The sequence below is a fragment of the Mustela erminea genome, chromosome 19, assembly GCF_009829155.1.
Source record: "Mustela erminea isolate mMusErm1 chromosome 19, mMusErm1.Pri, whole genome shotgun sequence".
NCBI lineage: Eukaryota > Metazoa > Chordata > Mammalia > Carnivora > Mustelidae > Mustela > Mustela erminea.
The window spans coordinates 17,256,261-17,270,525 of NC_045632.1; the positions used below are offsets into that span (position 1 = coordinate 17,256,261).

Consider the following 14,265-nt stretch of genomic DNA (forward strand, 5'->3'; position numbering starts at 1 on the left):
ATAGGGGAAAATTTGCCACAGACTAACCACTACTTTGATCCCACTTAACAATGCTTACAAGAAAACTCCAAAAGAATAAAACTTTCCAAATAACAGTATTCCAAACAAAGATCAAGAATATTTTTAGGAATAGAAAAATATGCAGCACCTAATGGCAAAGTTTATTTCTGGCATCTAGGAAATAAGTATTGGACATTTAACATCCATTAATGAGAAGACATCCCCTAAGAAAAAGAGAAGGGGATTTCCTCAACCAATAAAGAGTATCTGAAAATTCTACAGATAGCATCATACTTAATGCTGAAAGACCTAAGATCAGGAGAAAGAAAAAGATGTCTTGACTTCCACTAAGTATTGTACTGGAGGCTCTAGCCAGGGCAATAAAGAGGGGGAAAGGCTGGAGGGGGTATCCAGATTGGAAAGGAAGACCTATAACTATCTTTATTAACAAATGAATGTCTATGGCATCTACAAATAAGCTACTAGTACTAATAAGTGAGTTTAGTGAGGTTATTGGATACAGATTAATATACATAAATCAAATTTTCTTTTTGCTAGCAATGAACAATCTGAAACTTCAATTTCAAAAGAAACCAAGTGCCAGTTATGACACCACAGAGTGTGAAACACTGAGTGATAAACTTGGAAAAAGAAGGATACCAGAAAAGCTAAAAAGCACTGACAAAAGAACTTAAAGAAGACCTAAATAAACAGAGATACACCATGTTTAGAGATTGGAATGTCAATATTGTTATGATGTCAGTTCTTTCCAAATTGACACGTAGATTTGATAAAGTGCCAACCAGAATATCAAGAAGCATTTTGTTTTGTTTTGTTTTGTTTTGTTTTATGGAAACTGATTCATAGATATGCAAAGGATCTAGAAAAGCAAAACAATCTTGAAAAAGAACAAAATTGAAGGACATGGACTATCTAAGTTGAAGACATATTATGAAGTTAAAGTAATCAAGACTGTGTATTATGCCATCAAGATGGACAAATAGGTCAATGGAACAGAATACAGTCCAGAAATAGACACATACATATGTGGACGACTGACTTGTGACAAAGCAAAAAGGCAGTTTTGTGGGTTAAAGATAGTCTTTTCAACAAATAGTGCTGGGATGAATTAGGTATGCATATGCAAAAAAATAACTTTGATTTATATGCCACACCATATAAAAAATAAGTAAAATGTAAAGCCTAAAACCACAAAACGTCCAGAACACTGGGTTAGGCAGAACTTTTTTTTTTTTAATGTTCTACTGAAAGTGTGATCCTTAAAAAACAAGTTGATAATAATTCATGAAAATTGAAAATTCTTCAATAGAAACCATTAAAATGAAAAGATTAGTCACCAACTGGGGGAAATAGTTTCCAATCATATCTGATAAAGGATTTGAACATAAAAATTTTTAACTTAATAATAAAACAAATACCCTGATTTTTATTATATTTTATTTTTTTTAAAGATTTAATTTATTTATTTGACAGGCAGAGATCACAAGTAGGCAGAGAGGCAGGCAGAGAGAGAGAGGAGGAAGCAGGCTCCCTGCTGAGCAGAGAGCCCGATGCGGGACTCGATCCCAGGACCCTGAGCCACCCAGGCGCCCCTACCCTGATTTTTAAATGAGCAAAAGATTTGAACAGATATATAACTAAAGAACATATGCAAATGTCAAATAAGCACATGAAAAGATATTCAACATCATGTTATTACTGAAATGCAAATTACAGCAAAATAAGCTAATAGTATACACCTGTGAGTATAGTTAGCATTTAAAAAGCTGACTATAGAGGCGCCTGGGTGGCTCAGTGGGTTAAAGCCTCTGCCTTCAGTTCAGGTCATGATCCCAGGGTCCTGGGATAGAGACCCACCTCAGGTTCTCTGCTCAGCGGGGAGCCTGCTTCCCTTCCTCTCTCTCTGCTGGCCTCTCTGCCTACTTGTGATCTCTGTCTGTCAAATAAGTAAATAAAATCTTAAAAAAAAAAATAAAAAGCTGACTATATCACATGTTGGCAAGAGTGAGGAGGAGCTGGATCTTATACACTGCCAGTGGGAATCTGAATGGTAAAACAGCTTTGGAAAATATATATACATACAAATACACACACACACACACACACATACACACACGTGTATATATGTATATGTATATATATATAATTAAAATTAATTTAAATTTTAATTTAAATAAAATTTAATTTTTATTTTTTAAACAATAAATGTTTGGTAGAATTAACTTGTAAAGCCATCTGGTCCTGGACTTTTGTTTGTTGGGAGTTTTTTTTGATTACTGATTCAATTTATTTGCTGGTTATCAGTCTGCTCAAGTTTTCTATTTCTTCCTGTTTCAGTTTTGGTAGTTTATGTGTTTCTAGGAATTTATCCATTTCTTCCAAGTTGTCCTATTTGTTGACCTATAGTTTTTCATAATAGTCTCTTGTAACTGTATTTCTGTGGGATTTTTTGGTTGTTGTTGTTATTATTTCTCCTCTCTCATTTATGATTTTATTTATTAGGCCCTCTCTGTTTTTGATAAGTCTAGTTAGGGGGTTATCAATTTTATTAATTTTTTCAGAGTCATCTTCTGGTTTTATCAATTTGTTCTTTTTTGTTTCAATATCATTTATTTCTCCTCTAATCTTTATTATTTCCCTTCTGCTGACTTTAGGCTTCATTGGTTCTTATTTTCTAGCTCTTTTTGGTATAAGGTGGGGTAATTTATTTGAGATTTCTTTTCTTACTTCTTGAGGTAGGCCTGTATTACTACATAAGCTTCCTTCTTTTTTTTTTTAGCATAATAGAATCCATTGTTTATGCACCACACCCAGTGCTCCATGCAATATGTGCCCTCCATAATATCCACCACCTGGCTTCCCCAACCTCCCACCCCCTGCCCCTTCAAAACCCTGATTGTTTTTCAGAGTCCATAGTCTCTCACGGTTCATCTCCCCTTCCAATTTCCCTCAACTCCCTTCTCCTCTCCATCTCCCCATGTCCTCCATGTTATTTGTTATGCTCCACAAATAAGTGAAACCATATGATAATTGATTCTCTCTGCTTGACTTCTTTTACTCAGCATAATCTCTTCCAGTCCCATCCATGTTGATACAAAAGTTGGGTATTCATCCTTTCTGATGGAAGCATAATACTCCATAGTGTATATGGACCACATCTTCCTTACCCATTCGTCCGTTGAAGGGCATCTTGGTTCTTTCCACAGTTTGGCGACTGTGGCCATTGCTGCTACAAACATTGGGGCCCAGATGGCCCTTCTTTTCACTACATCTGTATCTTTGGGGTAAATACCCAGTAGTGCAATTCATAGGCTTCCTTCTTAAGACCACTTTCATTGCATCCCAAAGGTTTGGGGCCATTGTGTTTTCATTTTCATTTATTTCCATGTATTTTTTATTTTTTCTTTGATTTCCTGGTTGACCCATTCATTGTTTGGTAGCATGTTCTTTAACTTCCATGTATTTGTGGTTTTTCCTAATTTCTTCTTGTGGTTGATTTCAGATTTTGTAGCATTATGGTCAGAAATTATGCACGACATGATCTCAACCTTTTTTTATATGTTGAGGCCTAATTTGTGACCTAGTATGTGATCTATTCTGGAGAATGTCCCACGTGCACCCAAAAATAATGTGTATTCTGTTACTTTAGGATGAAATGTTCTGAATATATCTGATAAGTTCATCTGGTCCAGTGTGTCATTCAAAGCTGCTATTTCCTTGTTGAATTTCTGATTGGATGATCTCTCCATTGATGTAGGTGGGGTGTTAAGTGGGGATGCTTCAGGGACTGTCTCTGGTGTGCTGCATGCACTCTGTTGCTGTGTTTTGGCTGCTCTGTACTTCAGGCCAGGCATCTGCAGAGGTTCTCCTTGCCTGCAGTGGGCAGTGTTTGGACCTTGTCCAGAGTGTGGCGAATTTTAATGAGGTGTGCTCTGGTCTGCCTGTTAAATGAGACCTGATGCTACTTCCAATAGAACTGAAGCCTGCAGAACTCTGTGGTCAGGAGACATGGTGTGGGTGGCGTTTTCTGCTGGTGTTCTGGGGAAGGGATCCGTTGTACTGGGACTGAGGCACACTTTCCCAAGAAGGGCAGTACTGTCCAAGTGCAGGGACTTGGTATAAGCAGGTTAGTCAGCCAGTGTTGGGACTATGCTGTTTACTACGGGTTATTCTGTGCTTATGCTGAGCAGTGGGGGAGAGAAATGGTGCTAGCCAGCTTCTTTGTCCCTGGAGAGAGGTCTCCATGCTTGCTGCTCTCAGAGAAGCACTCCCAGAAGAGCGAATAATATCCCTGCTGTGCATCCCAGGCATTTTTCAGGTCACACAGTCTGTCTCAGTGTTATTTACCTGCCTTCTCTCCAGGATCAGAGCAGTGCCCCCCTGGGTCTATCCCAGCCAAGCCTGCTGACTTTTAAAACTCCAAACTTTAGGAACATGGCGTAGGCAGGGGTTGTGTTGGTCTTTGGAGGGAGGGTCTTGCTGCACTGGGTCAGATGCATCTTTGATCAAGAAGGGCAGTTGCACCAGAGTGCAGGGGTATGGGATTTGGAGCAAGCAGGCTAGACAGTCAGTGACAGGGCTAAGCTGCCCTGGTCAGGTAGCTCTCTGTGTTTTTGCTGAGGAGCAAGGGAGGGAAACATCACCTGCCAGCTCTTTGGTCCCTGGAGAGGCATCTCTGTGAATGCCATCTCTCATAGATGCACTCTAAGAGCAATTACCTCCCCACCCCTCAGGTGCCTTAGACATGACTCAAATCATGCCATCTGCACCCATGTTGTTTGTCTGCCTGTTTTCAAGGAGTAGGACAGTGCCCTCAGGTCTCTAACCCAGCCAAGGTCACTGACCTTTAAAACTGGATTAACCTTTTTTGATGACAAATGTACTTCTTTGTCTCTGGTAATTTTGTCTTAATGTCTAATTGATTTGATAGTATACCCACTCCAGTTCTGTTATGGTTGCCGTTTGCATGGTATATCTTTTTCTGTCCTTTCGTTTTAGTATTTGATATTTGAATCTAAAATGTATCTCCTGGGCGCCTGGGTGGCTCAGTGGGTTAAGTCTCTGCCTTCGGCTCAGGTCGTGATCTCGGGGTCCTTGGATTGAGCCCTGCATCAGGCTCTCTGCACAATGGGGGGCCTGCTTCCTCCTCTCTCTCTCTTCCTGCTTCTCTGCCTACTTGTGATCTCTTTCTCTGTTGAATAAATAAAATCTTTAAAAAAATAAAAATAAAATGTATCTCTTGTATCCAATATATAGTTGAGTCATATTTTAAAATTCTCTGCCAGTCTCCATCTTTATCTGGGAACCCATTGGTACTCTTTCCCCAGGAAGAAGTGGGCACCTACTATTTTTGCACACTCCCTCTGTGCTCACCTACAAATGGAGGCTTGCAGCATTTATCAGTTGAAGCCATTGTCTCTATTCTCCCGCAGGTGGATAGACTATGCCAGCCCTGTCAGAGCCCTGACACTAAGTCAAATACCAGTTTGTTGGGCAGCCATGGCAACACTGGGATGTTGGCCACATAGATGAACTCTTTTCTTCCCCATGGAGAAGCTGAGGGCTAGGATTTTTCAACTGTTTGCTCTGTGCTGAATAGAGTTAAGATCTACCAGCCCGACTCACCATCTTCATTTTCAGCTGGTAACTAGATTTTACTGAACCTGTCAAAACTCCACAACTGGCACCAAAATCAGTGTTCGAGCTTCTTTGGGAAATTTGAGGTAGAGGATGAGTAAACCATCCCCTTCTCTCCCCTGGGTGAAGCTCGTAGCCAGACGGTCTCTCACTGATCATATAGTATTACACCATATATCAGGACTCTGGTGGGAGGGATCCCATATTACTCTCTGGGTTTTGATTAGTCTGGCTTTGCATTCTCCCTGGGTGCAGAAGCCTTTCGCTCAGTTCCTGGATTTCTCACAAAGGGAATTTTCCCATGAATTGCTGAATTGTTGATGGGGGGAAAGGGTCCAGGACAGCAATTCTACCATCTTGCTGACATCTCATTTATATATGTTGTATCCTGCTTTATGTTTGCCCACAGGTTACTGAGGTTCTTTTCTTTCAGTCTTTTTCTCCCTGCACTTCATTTTTCCAGGTATGTTTTCAAGTTTCATTGAATTTTTCTTTTCTCTGTGTCATAATCTCCAATAAAATTTTCTTCTCAGATATTTTTTCTTTTCTAGAAATTCCATTTGGTATCCTCCATATCTGTCCTCATTATGTTGTGATTTTAAAAAATTCTTAAGCATATTGAGCATAAAAGCTTTTGTAATTTTATATTGATACCATTTCTCCTGCCATTTCAGTTGGCCAACCGATTGATTTTTTTTTTCCTGGTTTTGTATTACTTTTTTTTTTCTTTTTTGCCTTCTTTATATAGATACTGGACATTGTGACATTCACATTTTTGAATGATGGCTATTGTTACATTTCTTTTAGAGTGTTGAGCTCTGCTCTGTAGGCAGCTAGGTTACTTGCTTGATTCTTTTGAAACTTTAAAAAAGCAGTTTAGGACAGGTCTAAAGTGCTTTAGAGATAGCTGGCCTCTACTCCTATTGTGTGACTCTTCTGGGCTATCTACTGAATGCTATGGGTGATCATCTGGGTCAGAATTAGAGTATCTCTGCCCTGTGTCAGCTCTGGGCATTTTACAACTTGCAGCACTCTGATAATACTTTGCTCCATCTTGTAGAGTCACACCCTATGCATGTAGTACTTAATATTTGGAAAGACTGAAGAGGAACTTTCACACATTTCTGAAATTCTCTGCACAGCTTCCTTCTCTCTGGAACCATTCTGCAACTTCCAGACACATCAATCTCTTTGATCTCCATCTTCTCAACACAGTCAGACCAGCATGCTCTGTCTGGGATAACTTTTCTCATTATTTAGAATGTGTCTCCAGGTAGAAAGTTGGTGCAATCATAGTGCTCACTTAATTTGTATCTCTTTTGTTGGGGATAACAGTCTCTGTTTAAATTGGTTATTCCATCATGGCTCCAAAGGAAGACCTTATTTTTTCCTCCTGGTGATGGTATGGGGAATGAGCACTCTTATACATTAATGATGAGAATGTAAACTGACTATTTCAAAATTTGGCATAATCTTAAAACTCTAAAATGTATACATAATTTGACTTGTCTAATCTGTAGGAATATATTCTGTAGAAATAAAAACACAAATATGCAAGAATAAGCATATAAGGACATTTATTGCAGTGGTTTGCAGCAACAGAGAAATAACCTGAACACTCAGTTTGGGGGGAATAGGAAGGCTATATCATGGCATTGCTGTCACTATGTTCATGTTTTGTTCTGTAGGCATTTTAAGTCAGAAAAGCAAGCGTATAAGAGACATACCAACAAAAGGCAATGAGCAGATGTCTTTTAAATCCTGACTCAAATAAACCAATTATAATCATTAATATCTGAAAAATTACTAGATATTAAGTCCTTATCTGTTCAAGATACATACTGAAATATGTAGAGGGGAAATGCTAAAATATACTGACTTGGCTTTAAAATATCCCAGTCAAAAACATTTGGAAGATTAATAAGAAAGGTAAAATAGGAGCGATTATTAAAAATATGTAATACTGTATGTTATCTATACTGGATTTAAAATTAAAAAATAAAAATGTGTGACAGGTACATGGCATTCATTTTACTATCTTATTTTTGTTACGTTTGAAATGTTCTACAATAAAAAGTCAAAACAAAATAAAAGAAGTTACGGTGGATAGTTATCCCATTAAAACGTAACTATTTTTTAGACTCAAATGTGGACCATATTTGAGTATAGAAGGAAACATCACAAGATAAAAAACAAAGTTTTGACAGAAGATGGGTGGGAGATACTGAATGTGACTCTTTTTAATTTGCACTGTTCCTTTGGTATGGGGTAAACTTTGTTATGGAACTTTGTAAGATGAATGTAATGACCTTTAAGAACTATATGCATGTAGGGGAAATAAAACTTAATTTTGAATGGGTGGGATGGTATCAATATAACTTAAAATAGCAACTAAGGCAGTGTACCAGTCACTTCTGTTTGTCTTTATTAATTCTTTGATTAGTGTACATTCCTTTCCCTTCACCACTACCTCAACAGAGAAATCCTAAGTTTCAAAACAATTTATGAAATAAATAAAAAGTACTGAGATAATTAATATTCATTCAAGTTTCACATTAAACAATCTCATAACAACAGCATAAAGAATAAAAATCTAACTACATCAATCTAGATTGAGAGAACAGGGAAAGGGTTGTGAAAACTTGAGCTAGTGGGACTCTCTGTATAGTGTACTAATTGTAGAACAGAAAAGTACTACACCACCCACCAAAATTAGTTAACTGCCATCATGCCTTAAATTTCCTCTCATAATTATTCCTCTTGGTCAGCAATGGCTTTCTCAAAGTGCAAAGATAGTAAGTATTTTGGAGAAAGCATTCATGGTCAGGACTGGGAAACAATGGGTTAAACAATGGTAATATTTTCTTTACTGCAGGTCTTCTCATAACCTTTTAATTTGGCTTGTTCAAGGGGAATTCACTGGCCGGTAAGGGAATTCGGTTATACACTGCAGAATGCAATGAGACAAGCCCCTCTTCTCCAGTAGTATTTGGAGGTTATTATGTTTTGAACATATTTTGGGAGATTTTGACTCAGGGTATATTCTGCTAATACGCAAATATGTTACATGCCAGATGCATACCAATGACTTACAATAAATGTAGCAAATAAAGTTTTAGTTACATTTCATTATTTACATTTTCTTTAAATTCAATGTGGTAATGATGCCATAGTTTGTCCAATCTCGGCAGGGAATGCATAACTGCATGAGCATCACGGTGGTTACTCTAATGATTAGGGGAGTTCTGATGGTTCTCAAATTTTTTTATACCTTTAAAAATGGCAAATTAGCACTTGGATTATAATTTTTTTTTTAAGAGAGAGAAAGCGTGTGCATGCAGGGCTCAATCTCGTAACTCTAAGATCTTGACCTGAGCCAAAATCAAGAGTCAGACACTCAACCGACTGAGCCACCCAGGGGGCCCTGGATTATAATTTTGTACAATAAACTATAAAAGCAGTGTCTTTCAGAGTGGGGATAATGAACAGTATTAAGTTGTGAATACAACAGAGTGGACTGTAGTGTTTATTACAGACAATATAATAGAAAACAGCAGAGCACATCACATGTAGAAAAGGTTAAGTATTGTTTGGGGAACTTCTGTTTCAATTACTCTATCAGTGGTTTTTATTTTACTATTATTATTATTATTTTATTTTCTTAATTATTATTTGTGTCCATTATGTACTAATGCTTTGCATTATTTATATCATAGTATCTGTTTCTTGAAGTGTAGAAGGAAAATATAATCCATACTTTATGTTTAAAATCATTGCATGTGGGGCGCCTGGGTGGCTCAGTGGGTTAAAGCCTCTGCCTTTGGCTCAGGTCATGATCTCAGGGTCCTGGGATTGAGCACCATATCGGGCTCTCTGCTCAGCAGGGAGCCTGCTTCCTCCTCTCTCTCTGCCTGCCTCTCTGCTTACTTGTGATCTCTGTCTGTCAAATAAATAAATAAAATCTTTTAAAAAAATGAAATAAAATCATTGCATGTAGGGGCACCTAGGTAGCTCAGTGGGTGAGGCATCTGCCCTTCAGCTCAGATCATGATCTCAAGTCCTGGGATCGAGCCCCATGTTGGGCTCCCTGCTCAGCAAGACTCTGCTTCTCTCTCTCCCGCTCCCCCTCCCCCTGCTCATGCTTTCTTTCTCTCTCAAATGCTTTCTCTCAAATGCTTTCTTTCTCTCTCCTTACATTATTTTTTAAACGATTTTAAAATCATTTAAAAAATAAAATCATTGCATGCACAATCACATCTGCTAATTATTTACTTGTTTACTGGATTTAAAATGTTTTCTATTATTCTGAAATCTTTGAGAGCAATCAAGTAGATGGCTAAAGTTGAATTTAAACCTAATCAGGACATTTGTGGGGGTTTTTTTGGAGGGGGAGGATTTTTGTTTATTTATTTGACAGAGAGAGTTCACAAATAGGCAAAAAGGCAGGAAGAGAAAGAGAGAGGGAAGCAGGCTCCCTGCCGAGCAGAGAGCCGGATGCGGGGCTCAATTCCAGGACCCTGAGATCATGACCTGAGCTGAAGGCAGAGGCTTAACACACTGAGCTACCCAGGTGCCCCCTAATCAGGACATTTGAATGGGCTGAAAACACATTATCATTTTTCCCATTTAAAATAATGCAATGTAGACTCTGAAATTTGGGCATCTGAAAATGTACTACTCAATATATTATCAGGAATGGATTAGATACGGATAATGAGAAAAAACTATAGTTGGTAAATTTTGATTTCTCATTTAAGACAGTAGTAATTTACATAGTTTTTCTTCTTTTAGTAATTTTTTTAATTTTAATGGAGCTACTTGGCTATCATTTTCTTGATATATTATTTTCCCCTTAAAATATTAATTAGAAAATGTAGAATAACAACTTCTGCTTTTGGAATTTGCTTCAGAAAAATCAACTGTCCTTGATTTTATAAAAAAGCTCTATAACCCTGAAGGAATTTCTTCTATAATTTGTTTGCAGTATTTATTATCTGATGCAGCAAAACTTATGAGCTCTAAAATGGAGAGCTTCCTGCCCTTATTACATTCTAAAGCTTCTGACATAGAATAAATTATCTGGTGTTCAAAAAGGGATAGATGGTAAAAACAAAACAAAAAGGGGTGTGCCTGGGTGGCTCAGTTGGTTAAGCACCTGCCTTTGGCTCAGGTCATGATCCCAGGGTCCTGGGATTGAGCCCCTCATCAGGCTCCGCCCTCAGCCACCCCCCAAACTCACTTGTGCACATGTGCTCTCTCTCTTTCTCTCAAATAAAATCTAAAGCAAAAACAAAAAACAAGATAGATAGTAATAAAATGCTTACATCTTTCTGTACTCAAAAATATTCTTACCATTTGACTTCTCTAATAGCATATAATAATGGCAATAATAGATACCTTCCAACAGGAGTTGCATACAATTAATCATTTATAATTTAATCAATGTGATATCATTACATTATTTTACACAAATAAACTGAGGTATAGAGAAGTTAAGTAACTTCTCCAATTGCACAGAAAATGGTGAAATAGAAATGGTGTTCAATAAAGGGTATACTTCAGCATTACATTCCAAGGTGTAGAGATTCTTAAAAATGTTTAATGGGTTCCAGAAGTTACTTCCACATTCATTAATATAAGCTTTCTAAAAATTAATAGATTTTGAGCACAAGCAGAAGATGTTCTAAATTCATTATGAACATAACATGGGTCTCTGACATTCCAGAGTTGTTGAAGACATGGAAGCCTTTCTTTTCTTTTCTTTTCTTTCCTTTCTTTCATTCTTTCTTTTTTTGGAAGCCTTTCTTATATTAAATCATATTCAAGGCTTTTTCAATTATGAAGCCTCATATGTTGAGTAAGTTGTGAATGACGTCTAAAGTCTTTACCACATTGAACACACACATAGGGTTTCTCACCAGTATGGATCCTTTGATGTAGAGTAAGTTCGGAGCCACGACTAAAGGCCTTCCCACATTCCTTACATCCATAAGGTTTCTCACCGGAATGAGTTCTTAGATGTTCAGTAAGATGTGAGCCACGAATAAAAGCCTTCCCACATTGCTTACATTCATAGGGTTTTTCACCTCTATGAATTCTCTGGTGTTCACTAAGTTGTGAGCCATAAATAAAAGCCTTGTCACATTCCTTACATTTGTAGGGTTTCTCACCTGTATGAATTCTCTGGTGATATGTAAGTTGTGTGGCACGAAAAAAGGTCTTCCCACATTCCTTACATTCATAATGCTTCTCACCATGAATTTTCTCATGTTGAGTAAGATATGCACCACGAATAAAAGCCTTTCCACACTCCTTACATTCAAAGGGTTTCTCACCTGTATGAATTCTCTGATGTTCACTAAGTTGTTTGCCACAAATAAAGGCCTTCTCACATTCTTTACATTTGTAGGGTTTTTCACCTGTATGAATTCTCTGATGTTGAGTAAGATTAGAATTAGAAATAAAGGCTTTTCCACAGTCTTTGCATTTATAGGGTCTCTCACCTGTATGAACTCTCAGATGGTAAGTTAGTTGTGAGCCACGAAAAAAGGCCTTCCCACATTCCTTACATTCATAGGGTTTCTCACCAGTATGGATTCTCTGATGTTCATTAAGTTGGGAGGCACATAAAAAGGCCTTCCCACATTCTTTACATCTGTAAGGCTTTTCACCAGTATGAACTCTTTGATGATAAGTAAGGTGTGAACCAAGAATAAAGGCCTTTCCACATTCCTTACACTCATAGGGTTTCTCACCACTATGAATTCTCTGATGGTAAGCAAGCTGGGAGCCAAGAATAAAGGTCTTCCCACATTCCTTACATTCATAGGGTTTTTCACCACTATGAATTCTCTGATGGAGGGTATACTGTGAACAATAACTAAAGGCTTTTCCACATTTCTTACATTCATATGGTTTCTCTCCTGTATGAACTCTCTGATGTTCAGTGAGCTGTGAACCACGAATAAAAGCCTTCCCACATGCCTTACACTGGTAAGGTTTTTCATTAGTATGAATTTTCTGATGTTGAATCAGATCAGAACTACGACCAAAAGCCTTCCCACATTCCATACACTCATAAGGCTTTTCACTATTCTGAATCCTCTGATGTTGAATATAGGTTGGCTTTTTGCTGAAGGTCTTCCTATGTTTCTTAACTTCAGAGTGTTTTTCTTTATTATGACTTTTCTCATGTTGAGTAAGGCATGGCAAGTAGTTGAAAGCTTGTTCACATTCCTTACATTTGTACAATTTTTCCTTGGTAGGATTTATCTGAAGAGTAGGTGACATAGAATGGCTCTGAGTGGCTTTTTCACCATAGGTAATTTTCATGTGCATGTAAAGTCCTTCCTGACTTTTCTGTTGACCTTCAAACATTCCTTTACCCTCCACTGTATCTCTAAGACCACTGTAATCAAGGTTATGGCTGATAGGTTTCCTCATATTCTCCCATTGCAGTGATTCCATTTCATAAGCTCCCTTTTCTGGAAATGACTTTTTGGTCTCACAACTGGATTCCAAGTCTAGAAGATAACAAGAAAGCAAATTCCTGCTGCTTCTGTTTACAAGGAGAAATGAAACTTCTAAAGTAAAAATGATAGATAAAGTAAAAGTTCTTACAAGAACACAATGGCTGAAACAGTGCTGAAAGATTTTGTGCAATTAAAATAAAAGGTACAAGGGACGCCTGGGTGGCTCAGTTGGTTAAGCGGCTGCCTTCGGCTCAGGTCATGATCCCAGCGTCGTGGGATCGAGTTCCGCATCGGGCTCCTTGCTCAGCTGGGAGCCTGCTTCTCCCTCTGCCTCTGCTGCCCCTCTGCCTGCCTGTGCGCTCGCGCTCTCTCGCTCTCTCGCTCTCTCTCTCTGACAAATAAATAAATAAATAAAATCTTTGAAAAAAAAATAAATAAAATAAAAGGTACAAGGAGGAAACATAGAATAAGGGGAGTTTATAGGGAAGAAAGTAATTATAGAAACATGAGTGTGTGGTGCTTAAACTTTGGAGTAGATTAGAATCCAACCAAGGGAGCTTATAAAATAACTGCAAAAACCATCCCCTGGAAACATTTGATCAAATGTCTGGGTAGATATCCAATCTATCAACAAGTCCTATTACCTCTCCTATTAAAAGTTTATCAAGTATCTGACCACATCCACTACTATCGCCCAAGGCCAAGCCACCTACCTCTCACTGTGATAGCCTCTTAACTGGTCTCTGTTCTTTGAACCTGACCCCTACCTTCACACAGAAGCCAGAAGAATTCTTTGAAAATGTAATTCATATCATATTACTCCCCTGCAAAAATCTTCTAAGAGTTTACATCTCAGAATAGTCCTTACTTATTATGGCCCACAAGACCTTACTCTACAAGAGTTTGCCCTTCTCTGATATTGTCTCTTACCCCTCCTAATTATTCATTCTGTTCTCAGCACAATGGCTTCCTTGCTGTTCAAAAATGCCAAGCATATGCCTCTCTGTTTTCCTTTTGGAATGCTCTTTCCCCAGATACCTGCTCTCTCACTTCAGTTTTCTTTCTTTTTTTTTTATTTATTTTTTATTTATTTTCAGCATAACAGTATTCATTATTTTTGCACCACACCCAGTGC

The 14,265-nt window shown here is 38.0% G+C and overlaps 1 protein-coding gene across 4 annotated transcripts in view; it reads right to left on the bottom strand.

Moving 5' to 3' along the window:
- The window catches only part of LOC116579809 (zinc finger protein 345), a 93,653-nt gene that overhangs the window by 55,093 nt on the left and 24,295 nt on the right, over positions 1–14,265 (bottom strand). For 3 of the 4 annotated variants that reach the window (XM_032325606.1, XM_032325607.1, XM_032325604.1), the window contains one exon: positions 10,174–13,181. In XM_032325606.1, coding sequence (XP_032181497.1) covers positions 11,491–13,181 — 1,691 coding nt within the window. In that variant the 3' untranslated portion in view covers positions 10,174–11,490. Of the gene's footprint in view, positions 1–10,173; positions 13,182–14,265 lie in introns of those variants that run through there. The other variant, XM_032325611.1, reaches the window with a different exon arrangement.